General features: G+C 55.6%; 1 protein-coding gene across 1 annotated transcript in view; it reads left to right on the top strand.

Annotated features, from left to right (window-relative positions):
* Positions 1-14,755, top strand: part of NGFR (nerve growth factor receptor) — a 16,971-nt gene that overhangs the window by 624 nt on the left and 1,592 nt on the right. Inside the window, exons 2-5 of the mRNA XM_008063959.1 lie at positions 5,224-5,365; positions 8,695-9,054; positions 12,596-12,848; positions 14,296-14,456. Of these exons, the coding sequence (XP_008062150.1) occupies positions 8,769-9,054; positions 12,596-12,848; positions 14,296-14,456 (700 nt within the window). The 5' untranslated portion in view covers positions 5,224-5,365; positions 8,695-8,768. The remainder of the gene's footprint in view (positions 1-5,223; positions 5,366-8,694; positions 9,055-12,595; positions 12,849-14,295; positions 14,457-14,755) is intronic.

The raw sequence follows: 14,755 nt of genomic DNA, 5'->3' as shown, positions 1-14,755 counted from the left end.
GGGCCGCGCCGGTAATGCAGGCACTTTGTCATTCAGACGTCTGTAACCGGAGCCGCCAGGCCGGCTAATGCGCCTAATAGGGACGCATCCCCGGCGGCAAATGGGCGTGCGCCAGCGGCCGGCGGGAGCTCGGTGGTTAGGGAGGCGGCTCCGGGAGGGAGGAGCCCCGCCGCATCGTCCCGGCCCCGGCTGCCTCCCAGCGCCTTGCTCTTTCCCTGGGGGGCGGGATGGGGAGGCGGGAATAACAAAAGGCACCGAGCGCCTACGAAGTGGCTCGCGCTGCCCTGGGTACTTCCTCTTGAGTTACTGATTTCACAAAAGGGCCTAACAAGCTGAGTTTAGTTATACCCATTTTGCAGTAGAGGTAGCTGAGCCCCCCAGACTTCCGGACGCGAGACCAGGCTCGCCCCATTAGTAAGTGGTGGCGCCCTTGTTGGAACCCAGGATGCTTTACCCAGGCTCCCTCCCTCCCCCACTTTCTAGATCTGGAAGGAGCTGTGGTTGTGAGCTCCCGCTGGCCCGAGGGATCACATCCGGCCAGATGCCTTTGGCGTCACAGATTTAGAACTAAGTCCCTTCTCCCCACCCTGAACCCCCTCCCAAGTGTTCACGCTGCAGCATACTAGGCCATTAACGCGTGTCTCCTACCCCCAACTCACTCCCCATCTAAAGGGCGTGTGCCGGGGCCTCCCTTGCGTTTGCATGGAGGCAACCCCATAGTACCCTTCACCGGGGTAACCCTTTGCTGAGCTGTTGTGAATGGTCAGGACTAATCACACCAAAGCACACATATCGCTTCAAATACTTTCAACTATTTTTGGTTTCCTCTTTTCTCCAATTAAGATTTTTTTTTTTTAAATGAGAGTTTCATTCTGTTGCCCAGGCTGGAGTGCAGTGGCATGATCACAGCTCACCACAACCTCGGCCTCCTGGGCTCAGATGATCCTTCCATCTCAGCCTCCCAAGTCCCGAGCTGGAACTACAGCTGCACACCACCATGCCTGGCAAATTTTTTAATTTTTGTAGAGACAAGGTCTTGCTATGTTGCCCAGGCTGGTGTTGAACTCCTGGGCTCAAGCAGTCCTCCTGCCTTGGCCTCCCAAAGTGCTGGGATTATAGGCCTGAGCCACTGTGCCCAGCCAAGAAAATAAAAATTCTTAAAAGTCAATTCACCCAGCCAGGCATGGTGGCTCAGCCTGTAATCCCAACACTTTGGGAGACCAAGGGAATTTGGTGAGACCTTTGTTCGAGACCAGCCTGGGGAATTTGGTGAGACTTTGTCTCTACAATAAAGTAAAAAATAGCCAGGCGTGGTAGCACATGCCTGTAGTTCCGGCTACTTGGAAGGCTGAGACGGAAGGATTGCCTGAGCCCAGCAGGTAGAGGCTGCGGTGGCCTTGAGCGTGCCACTGCACTCCAGCCTGGATGACAGAGTGCGACTCCAACTCAAAAAAAAAAAAAAAAAAATGTCAATTCACCCAAGGATATTTCTACCTTGATTTCTTGAAAGCCTTCGAATGGTCAAAACAGAAAGATGGCGACATTTTTGAAAATTGGATGAAATCACTACCAACTTGGAAATGAATGAGTATCAAACATACATTATAATACATACATATTGCAGACAAAATGATACCTTGATCATTTTGGATCTGACTTCGGAGCAGTTAGCCTGACTCTAGTCACCCCTCCCTGCTTGGCTAGACCTCCCCTCCCAGGACCTCCTCCCTGGGGTCAGTAGCTGATTTTGCCCAGGACAAGATACTTCTTTGATAACCAACATCTACTGAATTTCTACTGGAGGACAGACATATCTGCATAAATGATTTCATTTAATTCTCCCAGCAATTCTGGACAGTAGATATTGTCAACCCAGTGTTCTAAGTGGGAAAACTGAGGTTTAGGGAGATTAAGTAATTTACCCAAAGAAGCATACTATACAGTGGGAGATCTGGGATTTTATGATAGAGGGAGGAACATAAAACCAGCATGGGCCGGGCTCGGTGGCTCAGCCTGTAATCCCAGCACTTCGGGAGGCCGAGGTGAGTGGATTGCCTGAGACCGCGGTGAGACCTCGTCTCTACAATAAATCAAAAATTAGCCGGGTGTGGTAGTGCGCACCTGTAGTTCCAGCTACTTGGAAGGCTGAGGCGAAAGGATTTCCGGAGCCCAGCAGGTCGAGGCTGCAGTGGCCAGGAGTGGCCACTGCACTCCAGTCTGGGTGACAGCATGAGACTCCAACTCAAAAAAAAAAAAAAAAAAATCAGCACAGGAAACACATGGTTACTAATTATTTGGCCCCGACTCCAAATGCAAGTCTTGAGAGAAGAGAGAGGGCCTTGGGCTGCAGCAGGGAGAACAGGTTTCTCGATGGAGGGCCTTTTGCACAAAGCTACCACACCCGCCCTGACCACCATAGACAGACCCCCTCAGCGATCCGAAGCCCAGGCCTCTGCTGACCTCAATTAATTGGAGCACACCAAGAGCTGTAAAGGCAGCAAAAAGCCCTTGGAGAAGAGAAAAAAGAGGGGTCCTGGAGTCTATAGACACCTTGCTCACTCATCTAATACAGCAATCCTGAGACAGGTACTGTCATGATGACCTAAGGAGGGGGAAACTGAGGCACAGAGAAATCCGAATCCTGCCCCAAGTCACTCAGCTCCTCAGTAGCAAGTCAGGAGTCAGCCATGGAGGCAGAGGAGGGGGAAGGGGGACCCAATGGCTCACACATTTCACTCAGAGAGCTGTCCTTCCCACCCCCCATTCAGATCCCATGTGCACACCTTTCTACCAAGGCTGGTTACACAGTTTCTGAAGATTCAATTAGACCTGAAATAAATTAGCGTGGTGGGGGAGGGGCTGCTTCAGGTCACACCCTGGTAGCAGCAGGCAGTGACAACTGATACCTTGACAGGAAGAGAGGAGACAGAAAAACTATAAAAAAGCTGACAGGAGAACTCAAAAAGACAAAAGTGTGGTAATTTGGGATAAAGAGCACAAAGATCTTCACTGCACTGGGGCCCAGAATAATCGTTCATGTAAATACTGAGTCCCTGAGTCATGTGGGAACCATGAAGGTATGTTCTAGAGACAGAGAAGGGTGCAGCCACCATGGTGGAAATGAGAAACATTCGGTGATTACGGTAGCAAACCCTTGGCCGTGGGGAAACTCGGCTTATCTGAGAGTCGTTCTCCCAGGGTCCTGGTTCATGGAGGTCATATAGTGTTCTTCATCTTCTTAGATTCCATGCACAGCCGGGCTCGGTGGCTCAGCTTGTAGTCCCGTGCTTTGGGAGGCTGAGGCGAGTAGATTGCCTGAGCCCACGGGTTCGAGACCTACTTGGGCAACTTGGCGAGACCTCATCTCTACAATAAATCAAAGATTAGCCGGGCGTGTAGCACGTGCCTGTAATTCCGGCTACTTGGAAGGCGGAGGCGGAAGGATCGCCGGAGCCCGGCAGGTCGAGGCTGCGGTGGCCGGAGCGGCCACTGCACTCCAGTCTGGGCGACAGTGAGACTCCAACTCAAAAAAAAAAAAAAAATTTCATGCATGTAGACATCTGGCCCCTCCTGTGTGCCATGCACTGTGTCATGCTTGGGGGGGGGCAATCCAGGCTCCTCGGGGGAGGAGTCTATAAATTCAGCTGTAAATTCAGCCAGACAAGAAGGCTGGGTAATGAGGCAGCTCCACTCAATCTGGGAGGGGTGGGGGTGACAGGACCACTTCCTTGAGGAAGTGACATTTAAGCAGAGCCCTAAAGGATGAAAAGAAATCAGAACAGGCCCTTCTGGAATCTCGCCTCCTGGGGGAAAGCCTGCGTCTGAGAGGCCAGGCTCCTGGTCTGCACATGTTCCCAGCCCTGTGTGCTGCTTCGGTCTGGGAGGAGAGGGTGGCAACACTCGAGGCTGATTCCCTCTCTGCTGCCTGCGCCCTCCCTGCCAGTCTCATGGGGACCACGGCTGCTTCTTAGATTGGTCCAACCCATCCATCCCCCTGCCTCCTCTGTTTCCTCCTCCCACCAAATCCTGGTGAGACTGCAGAATATTTTAGAAGACTGGAGGGAAAGGGTCATCTTGGTTCTGATCTGATCAATGTGAAAGTGGAGGAATGTCCCAAACAACCTTGTAAAGCTGCCCTCTGGTCCCACGATCCCGGAGCCCATACTTCTCAGCATCAAATGAGGGCTGCGTGGTCTGGAGCCAGCAAAGCAGGCTTTGGAGTTTTATTAGGCATTAAGATTTTTTTTTAAGGCACAGAAATATAAAAGCAGGCCTCCAGCAGCCCCTCCCTCTAGGGAATGTGGTGTTAAATTGTTCCATCCATGAGCAAAGATGCTTCAGTGGCAGGAATCTGACTCCCCTTTCCCCTGGTTCCAGCACTGTTCCCAGTGGCCACGTGGGGGTGGGGGTTGGGTCTGGTGACTGGAAATCAAGCCATGGCGTGGCAGGGTGGCTGGGTGGTGAGAGCAGCCACCGTCTCATCATTGAAAATGGGTCTCCCTTTCTCCCTGGCTTGGTGCCAAACTTTTGCCAGTTGACTGGTCCTTTGCCCTGGCACCAGGCTGTTGCCATCTATCTGTATAGGGAAGTGAGGATTAAAAAGAGGGAAAGCAGGGCTGCCCAGAAGCACCCCCCGGCCCCCAGAGTCAGGATTCAAACCCGAGGCCCCAGCCCTCCGCCTTCCACTCTTGGGCACAGACACCTCCCATTTGTGATTGAATATGTGGAATTAAGGTCCTGGAGAAGGGCCCTGCCAGCTTTTGTTAGAAAAAGGCCCTCTTCTGAGTAGAGCCCTGCAGGTGTGAAGCTTAGTGAATGGAGTTTGGGCTAGATTTCAGTTCGACTTGCCCCTTGGCTGGGAGTCCTGTGCACGCTGCAACCTGTCCAGTCATTCATGTCGTACCTGCCAGAAGGCTCTCCCCTGGGCCTTGGCTGCCTTTCCCACATGGTATATCCTTGGGGTTCCAGGACTCGCTGTAACCTCAAGATGAACTTTGCAGAAGGTCAGCAGCCCAGACTCTGACCTCACACCCCAGCAGCCTGCAGGGGCGCACTGTCCCCGCTGCCTCTCTTGGGCCAGCTTTGATGTGTCTAATACTTCTCCAGTGAGCTCATCCCAGCCCAGGTGTTTCCAATAGAAGGTGTTGTGGGGGGTGCATTTGCTCCCCAGGAAGCCACCCCCCTTCTCTTGCCAGTCTTGACCCTCTGCTCTCCTCCACCCAGGTGTCCCTTGGAGGTGCCAAGGAGGCATGCACCACAGGCCTGTACACCCACAGCGGCGAGTGCTGCAAAGCCTGCAACCTGGGCGAGGGTGTGGCCCAACTCTGCGGAGCCAACCAGACCGTGTGTGAGCCCTGCCTGGACAGTGAGTACAGGCGGGTCTGGGGAAGAGACCAGTGAGGGTGGAGGGGGCTGGGGTCCCCTGCCCTCTGCTGTGCAGTCACCAGAAGTGGGTCTGACCCAGTCTAGGAAGCAGACAGGAGAAACTGAGAATGGAGGAGAGGGAGCCGATGGATGGGGGATCCCCAGGGGTGCCCCTGCCTAGCTCCCAAGCAGAGAGGCCTGGAAGAAGAACGTGGCCGGGTGGGAGAGTAGCTGATGCTAAGACCAGGCTAAAAATATCATCAGCTCTGCAAAATCAATGGCGGCCACTTACCCTTGTGTGCAGGGAAGGGAGTGGAGGATCAAATCCTGGTGCCCTGGAGACTGACCTTGGGGGATCCTGGGAAGGCGTGGCCACCCTCCCCCAGGCCAACTGCTCTCCAGCTTTGGCCAGGAAGCAGAGGCAGCAGGGATGGGGGTTGGAGCACTATAAGGACGTCCTTACTGTGGGGTGACCTGGGTGGAGGGGAGATGGGGAGCCGGGGTCATTCCCACTTGGGCTTTCCTTCAGGAGGGGAAAGAACCTCAGCTATCCAGGGCTGGTGAATGAGGAAGGCAGAGGGGTGGCAGGTCTGGGCACCTCCGCCAAGGACTGAATTTCATGTGATTTTGAGTCAGGGGTCACAGTCTCCACCCCTAGTCCGCAGTGGCTGCCTTCACGCCGTGGGCTCAGCGTCCTTTTCCTGACTCCTGTCAGTCAGATCCTGCCTGCTACCTGGCATTCAACGCCCACCTGGAGAACTGGTGGGAACCATACTCGAATTATTATTGAATCCTGCTGGGAATAAGGGAATAAGGCTGGGACTATAACCCCACCTGCCAGCCTATCTCTTCAGGATCCGTCCCCAAAGTTTATCTATCCTCCAGGCAACCCCAGCCCCTTGGCAATTCCCAGACACACTGTTTTCCCATCTCTGTGCCAGTGGATTCTGTCTCCCCATTCACCAGCTGAGGGATGCCTGGGCTGCGTGGGGAGGGTGGATGTCCTGTGGTGCCCTTGCCACCTGGCTGTCTGGCCACACGCTCTGGCCCTCATCTGACAGGGGTGCCATCTCAGTCTGGGGTTGGCCAACCACCACCGGCTCTGCTGGAACCTCCAAAGTTGGCTTCTCTCACTCCTGGGACTCCAGCCAGCTCTTCCCCCACCCCGGGATCTGAGCCTCCTAGGAGGGGACCTCATTCCCTTCAGCCAAAGGAGCTTCAGAGGGATTTGGGGTAGAGAAGCTCAGGAGAGGAATGTTCCAGAATCTCTGGGGCAGAGGAGGAGAGGCAGGCGCAGAGGTGGCCTTGTGAGCCACCCCGCCCACTTCCTCCCTCCCTCCCTTCCCTCCAGCTGCGTTAACAGGCCTCCTTTACAAGCCCACTTTATGGGGATGGAGACCCCAGCGGACTTTCCCTTTATCCTCAAAACGTTTCCACAAGGAAACCTATTAAGCCCCTGCCTTCATTCTCTGCCAAAACATACCACATTTTTCACACCACCTAAAACCATCTCTCAGGAGCCTTCTGCTAATTCTCTTTAGTTTCCCAGGAGCCGGGCTCTCCCCTTCCTCTCGGGTGTGACTAGACCCACCCTTGCCACATGCCCTCCAGATAGGACCCTCTTGTGTGTAGAGATCAGACATCATGCCTCAGCTGTGTATGTCTGGAAGTCCTTTCTGTTGTCAGACTATATCCCTACCACCAAGTTCCCTGTGTTTATCACTGCCCACCTGCAGGGGCCCCCCTTTATAGGATCCCTGCTGGATGCCAAGTGCTTTATGGATGAATTTCATTTCTTCCTCACCACAGCCCTGTGAGTGGAGATGTTATTTCCTATTTAACAGAGAAAGAAAAGGCTCAGAGAGGTTAAATAGTACACCCAGAGTCACATAGCTAATAAGTGATGGAAGCCGGTTTTGAATCCAGATCTGCCTGTTCTCTAGGAGGGACTGGAAACTGAAGTCTCTCTCTGGCCCTTCTCCTTGGGTCTTCTCCCTGCCCCCCATTTCTTTCCCACCTCCCTTTACCCTCCAGATCATGCCCCTGGGCTCCATCTTGCTTCTGATGCCTTTGGATAATGTTGAGACCCCCTAGCAGGCCTCAATTTCCCTTTGATGGTGCTTTCTGCCTCTGCTTCCACATTCTGAACAACCCCTCCTACCCTGGTCCTCAGGTTCCTAAATTCGTGCTCTTTCTGTCCTTTGAGCAAGGATAGGTCCTTCCATATCCAGATTGGCACAGAGTTCTCGACCCTGGGTTGGAAGGGGTGAAGCACAAGAAGCAGGGACCCTGACGTGCCCTGGCCTCTCTCCCCTCATTCTGGAGGGCACATTCATTAATTAAGAGAGCATAGGCCGGGCTCGGTGGCTCAGCCTGTAATCCCAGCACTTTGGGAGGCCGAGGCAAGTGGACTGCCTGAGCCTGTGGGTTTGAGACCAGTCTGGGCAACTTGGCGAGACCTTGTCTCTACAATAAAAAATAAATAAAAAATAAATTAGCTGGGTGTGGTAGCGTGCTACTTGGAAGGCTGAGGTGGAAGGATCGCCGGAGCCCAGCAGGTTGACGCTGGGATAGCCGTGAGCGTGCCACGGCGCTCCAGCCTGGGCAACGGAGTGAGACTCCAACTCAAACAAACAAAAAAAGAGAGCGTGAGTCAAGAGTGAGCTCAGACCCTTATGTCAGTTGGAAGAGCATGTGCAAGTCCTTTTTGGTTTCTAGCTTCAGTCGCTGCTGCTGTACCTGAACTCTCTTGCCTGCAGTCCTGTCCCCACCCTCAGGAGCCAAGCCCTTCAGCAGCGTGGGGTAGCGCCATGGGTGGTAAATCCTGTGGTCTGGCTCTCCACGCCCATTGGGGCTGCACCTGAGCCCCCACCTGTGTGGACAGGAAGAAGGCAGCTGAGTGGGAGGCTCCCTAGGGGAAGATCTGCCTTGCTGGGCTGAATTCATAGCCTAGCTCTGGCCGGCGGGGAGGGCTGGGTGGGGACCACGCTCAGATTATTCCTTAATCTTGCTGGGAACTCTTTAAGAGAATTTGCCAAGTTTACCAGCACCAGCTGGGTTATCCTGGAAAGCCTCCAGGCCAGTAACCTGGGGCTGCTCCTGGTGCCCACCCCTCTCCCAGTTGGCTGTCACCAACTCTCACAGACTGGGGGTCAGGGTCCCTAGGAAGAGGGTGGGATTTGATGAGGGGCAAGGCTGACCGGGATGGGGGGTGGGGAGGGCGTGTCAGCGTCCTAGCAGGCAATGGGTGCAGGAGGGGCTCCAGCTCCTGCGTGCCCAGTGAGCAAGCGACTCAGCTTTGTGTCTGTCCCCCGCCCTCCCTCCGCCCAGGCGTGACGTTCTCCGACGTGGTGAGCGCCACCGAGCCGTGCAAGCCGTGCACTGAGTGTGTGGGCCTGCAGAGCATGTCGGCGCCCTGCGTGGAGGCGGACGACGCCGTGTGTCGCTGTGCCTACGGCTACTACCAGGACGAGATCACAGGCCGCTGTGAGGCATGCCAGGTGTGCGAGGCGGGCTCCGGGCTCGTGTTCTCGTGTCAGGACAAGCAGAACACTGTGTGCGAGGAGTGCCCCGACGGCACCTACTCCGATGAGGCCAACCATGTGGACCCGTGCCTGCCGTGTACCGTGTGCGAGGACACCGAGCGCCAGCTGCGCGAGTGCACGCGCTGGGCGGACGCCGAGTGTGAGGGTGAGCGCAGATCCGGCTTCGGGGCGCAGGGTGGGGGTGGGGGAACGCATAAGCGGTGAGCCCGGGCTGGAGTCCCGAGGAATATCGCCCTCTGGGGGCAGACGAGGGCCCAGCCTGGCCTGCCAGAGCCTCTCTGTGACCGTGAACCTGTGGGCATCTTCCCTGGGCCTCAGCCTGTCCCCTCAGTCTGGAGCTTGAGGGAGGAGGCATTCAGATCCCATCTTCCAAAGGACTCCTTGCGTTATTTAAGCCTTCTTTGGGCTCTGTCTTTGGAAAGCTGGTGTCACCATCGTCCCAGGCCATGGGTAGGACGGTGCAATTTCCATGCTGCATTCATCTGTGGCTGCTCTATCACCGTCTGGCATGAGGGAGGTCACTCCTGTCTCTGGCCCACAGTTTCCCTGCTGGTCTTGTTACCAGGGTTGTCATGGGTTAGAGAACGTGCAATGGGGCTGGCCCACCTCAGCTCGTGTTGTCTCAGGGAGGGGTTAACAGTGGCTGTTGAAGTTTAGTGAAGGATGAGGTTGGGTGCAGGAGCACTGGGGGAGGGGGTCATGGGAGGAGGGGCAGGCCTGGGCTTGGACGCCCAGACAAGGCAGGTACGCACAGAGGTTCTCAGCTCTCTAGGTAGGTGGGAGCTGGGTGTGCCCACCTTGACCAGGCTTAGGGCCCTAGGGAGATGGGCAGTTCCCAGGATAGGGGAAGGAAGCCCCATGGGAGATAATGTCCACCTCAGGGAAGACAGGTGAGTTCTTTTGTTGCAGAGAGGCTGGCGATGCCTCAGCATCCTGGCCCAGCATCCTGTGGCTGTGTACCTACTGAGCGATCTCCCTTGAGACCTAACCCTCAGGCTACTGACTTCTGGGAAGGCTCCATAGCGCCTCCCTTAGGAAGTCCTCAGTTTGACGGGAGAGAGACGACCTTCGTCCTAGTCTGATGAGGGAGACATGGTCCCAACATATGGTTCCTAGCCGAGGGAGAAGACAGTCCCAACTCTGGAGATCCCTATTCTCATGGAGGCAGCACTGCCTCCTCCCCAGTCAGCCCCAGTAGGAAAGGGAGACAGATCCCCTGCCCCCAGGGACCCACCAGTCGGACAGGGGCTCTGATGACCCCCACCTGCCTTCCAAGTCCTGTGATCTCTGGCTCAGGTAGAGAAAACTGCTGAGCTGGGCTGAGCCAGGGTGTGTGTGATGCTCCCTGCACTGGGGAGGGGGGCGGAGAAGACATGGGCCATAGGATGTGGTGGCTCTGGTGGCAATTGCCCTGGGCCAGCAGACAGGCAAGTGGCATCAGGCGCCAGGCAGGGAGGAGGGAGGGTGTTCCAGCAGTCAGGCCGCAGGCAAGCGGGCAGCACAGTTCCCTGGGCAAGTCCAGACCGGCCGGCAGAGGCCTTAGTAGGGGGCGCGGCCAGAGCAAAGGAAGGTGGTGGCCCTTTTGGGGCGTTCACAGATTTCTCCCAGCTACCACCCTGCCTTCCCAGCCACTCCTGAAGGAGGTGGGTACCCCTGAGGGGTGTGCTTATCACTGCCCCCACGCCCCTTTCGGATCCAGCCTCTGAAGGGTTAAATGCCAGCTCCCTGGCAGAGGGACCCCATCTTAGGAAATAGAATTTGATTCTTTGTTCTGTTTCCCCTCCCCTCCCTCCCGTGTTCCATACCTTCCTGCATAAACGTTCAGGTGTCACCATGGAGACTCCTCCACCCTTGGGGCAGAAGGCCCCCTGTTGCCCCAGTGAAATTCAGGTCCAGTAGGGGTAGCCTGGTCCTGCCTCTGTCCCCAAGTCTGAGCACTCCCATTCCGGAAATGGTTGTCAAGACCTGCCAAGGGCTTAGCGGGCTGGAATGCTAGTGGACAGGGCCACATCTGGATCTCATCCCCCATCCCGGTCAGAGGGGACTGGAGAGAAGAGGGGAGTGCCCCAGACAGTCAGTGCTGTCTTCAGTCGGCCCCATGCCGCCGTCTCCACCCTTCCCTGCCGTCCTACTCTCTGTGACGGTCTGATTCACCAGGGTCCCCAGCACACACTCACCTTCAGCCTCTGGGTTGGGGGTCAGTCTGAGCTAAACTGTCTTCAACCTCCGGGCTCGAGCTGCCCCCCGGCTTGCTGAGTCCCTGAGCAGGGCAAGAGGAGACCCTCGCCCATCCAGTGCTCCTGCTGCCAGAAGACAATCTCCCCCACTTCCCGCTCACTCTCCCCACCCCTTTCTAGGACTAAGACAGGGGAGGGTGGGAGGGGGCGGTACAGATGGCAGGCCCTCACCCCTGCCAGCCAGATGGATTCCAGATTCACATCTGGGGGCCTCACCCCTCAGAAGGTGCTGAAAACGGGGGTCTTTGAAGCCTCTTCGTCTTGAGGCAAGGAGACCCAGAAGACCGGTGGACAGCGTCAAATCCTACTTGGGTGGGCAAATGGGGGGACTGGGTGGGGCAGAGCTGGAGAGCAAGGCACCCTGCTCTTTGCCCCATGGGCATGTCCCATCTGCTTTCCCTCCCTGCCCCACGTGTGGGAGGTGAGCATGGATGGAGCAGGCAGTTTTGCCCAGACAAGTACCCCCAGGCCGTCCAGAGCCCACAGCCCCTAGCACTGCCCATGGCTGTGTGGCAGAATGGAAAATCCCGCCTGCTGGTGCCAGGAAGTACCCGGTCTTCTGCCAGGGAGACTGGCAGCACCGAGCTGGCATGAGAGGGCCTCAGTGGGTGGAAAGGCATAGCCTCCCTTCCCCGAGCTGACGGGCAGTACCTGCCTTTCCTGCCCTCTCTCCACTGGTACTTGCTTCCTGCCCAAGCAGGGTTGGGACTACCTGATGATGTCTCCTCTGAGTGGTGGGATCAGGCCTTGGGGGACAAGCAGGGCTGGAAACAAAGGCTGGCCACTGTCCAAGGACTGACTGGGAGGGAAAAACCCAGCCATACCCCGACCCCTCCAGCCCAAACCTAGAGTCTAGGACATTCGAGACAGGAAGAGGGGCTGAGTGCCAGCTCTCGGGGACAGGGCATGAGAAAAGCACCTCTCTGACCAGACTTGAAGATGACTGGGCTCATCCTTCCCGGGGTCCGAGGTGATTGGGGTCATCAGGGGCAACCTGAGGCCGGAGAGACATTTCCCCAGAGTGGCTCCAGCTTGAGGCTTCCCTGTGGCTCAGCCTCCTTTGTGTGTTTGCTTCCATCCAGGCTCTGGGTCCTCAGGGAGGCAGAATAGAATATTCCAGAACCACAGCCTGAGATGGACAGGAGCCTAGAGATCATCTCTCTTAAAATCCCCTTTCTACAGATGGGGAGGTTGAGGTCCTCAGAGAAAAGGGACTGACCAGAGTCACACAGCAGGTGGGTGGGTGACAGAGCTGAAGCAGACCCAGGTCCCCAGACTCACAGGCCCTTGCTTTTCAGCCTCCACTCCCAGCCTCCACCCCGTGCATAACAGCTGGGCACAGGCACACCCGGAGCCAGGGGTGGGGGCTCAGGAAGAAGTGCTGGAGTGGGTTGGACATAGGAGAGAGGCCCGTGGGGGAGCGCGTCACTCCTGTGGCCTTTCTCCCAGAGATCCCAGGCCGGTGGATTACGAGGCCCACGCCTCCGGAGGGCTCGGACAGCACAGCCCCCAGCACCCAGGAACCCGAGGCGCCTCCAGACCAAGACATCATAGCCAGCACAGTGGCAGATGTGGTGACCACAGTGATGGGCAGCTCCCAGCCCGTGGTGACCCGTGGCACCACCGACAACCTCATCCCTGTCTACTGCTCCATCCTGGCTGCCGTGGTGGTGGGCCTCGTGGCCTACATTGCCTTCAAGAGGTAAGAGAGGGGACAGAGGCGGAGAAACTTTGCCTTCAAGGAGGACTGTGCTCTGACCTCAACCTTTTTAACTTGACCCCAGACCAAGCTCATCCTCATCCGCCATCTGCTGCCCTACTCTAGGACAGGGCCTGTCAGCCAGAGGTTAGGAAGAGGACTCACCCGGACCTGTCCTGGCTCCAGCTGGCACCCCATTGCCACTCCCCTCCCTGACTCCTCTCACCCCCAGATGCTTGTGCCCTTGTCCCACCCCTCACTCCATCATCACCGTGTATGCATGTGTTGCTTCCCTCTGCCTGTCACACCTAGGATCCTGTGACACCCACATCCAGGAGTCTGGGATATGCAGGAACTCCCGGAAAGCATTTTAAAGTTTTAAATGCATTTTTCATTTTTTTTTTTTAATCATTAGGCCAGGCAAGGTGGCTCAAACCTGTAATCACAGCACTTTGGGAGGCCGAAGTGAGGGGATTGCCTGAGCCTGCAGGTTTGAGAACAGCCTGGGCAACTTGGCGAGACCTCATCTCTACAATAAATCAAAAAATTAGCTGGGTGTGGTGGCACGCGCCTGTAGTTCCTGCTACTTGGAATGCTGAGGCGGAAGGATCGCCGGAGCCCAGCAAGTAGATGCTGGGGTGGCCCTGAGGATGCCACTGCACTCCAGCCTGGGCGACGGAGTGAGACTCCAACTCAAAAAAAAAAAAAAAAATCATCGAAGTAATACATGCTTATCTGGGAAAATGCAAACAAGACCAGTATCTTTCAACGCAAAATTTAAAACTCCCTTTTATCTTCCCAAATCCCCCTCCCCTCTTCATGGAATCTGTTTGGACTGGATCCTTCCCTACCCTTTTCTGTTCATCTTTTTATAAATATGTATATAAAACTTTTATAATTATATGTAAACACACAGTTTTTTCCAGCATCATTAAGATCACTCTCTACATTTTCTATAACGTGCTTTTCCACTTAATCTCCCTCAGGAGGGCTTTTCTCAGGAATATAGATTATCTGATCACTTGTAACCACTCCTTCAGTAATAGGGATGAATCATATTTTATTTAGACAGCCTCCTATTGATGGACCTTTGGTTTATTTTCCATTTTTGTTATTGCTTATAATTGCAGAGGAGATTCTTGTATATGTTGCTGCCCACACGTGGGAGTATTTTACAAGGGTAAATTGGGAAATGTGGAATTCCTGGCAGTCCTTTATTCACCATTCATGCCATGAATATCTATTGAGGGTTTGCAGAGCGCCCCCTACGCTCACAGATCTTTCAGTGTACATGGGGGCAGTATGTAAACAGCCTCAGATGCTTTGGTGGGGGTTACAGTTGGGGACCCACCATGCCTCTGGCCCCCACACGGCAGAGTGCAGATATCCCGACCACATTGGCCAGGACAGCCCCTTGTCCCCTGAGACCCAGCCTGTCCTCTGGCTGCAGGTGGAACAGCTGTAAGCAGAACAAGCAAGGAGCCAACAGCCGGCCGGCGAACCAGACGCCCCCACCGGAGGGAGAGAAACTTCATAGTGACAGTGGCATCTCTGTGGACAGCCAGAGCCTACATGACCAGCAACCCCACACGCAGACGGCCTCAGGCCAGGGTAAGCAGCAGGACAGGCAGGGAAGCTGAGGCAGGGGGAATAGGGGTGATCAAGATTAGAATCCAGGCCAGGCTCGGTGGCTCAACCTATAAACCCAGCACTTTGGGAGGCCAAGGTGAGTGGATTGCCTGAGCCCGCGGGTTCGAGACCCACCTGGGCAGCTTGGCGAGACCTCGTCTCTACAATAAATCAAAAACTAGCCAGGTGTGATAGCAGACACCTGTAGTTCCAGCTACTTGGAAGGCTGAGGCAGAAGGATCACCGGAGCCCAGCAGGTCGAGGCTGCAGTGGCCAGGAGC

Source organism: Carlito syrichta, unplaced genomic scaffold, assembly GCF_000164805.1.
Source record: "Carlito syrichta isolate Samal-C Ts95f unplaced genomic scaffold, Tarsius_syrichta-2.0.1 Scaffold307155, whole genome shotgun sequence".
In the NCBI taxonomy this organism is placed as follows: Eukaryota; Metazoa; Chordata; class Mammalia; order Primates; family Tarsiidae; genus Carlito; species Carlito syrichta.
The sequence above is the reverse complement of the archived record's forward strand: the minus strand, read 5'-3'. Positions and strand labels throughout refer to the sequence as shown.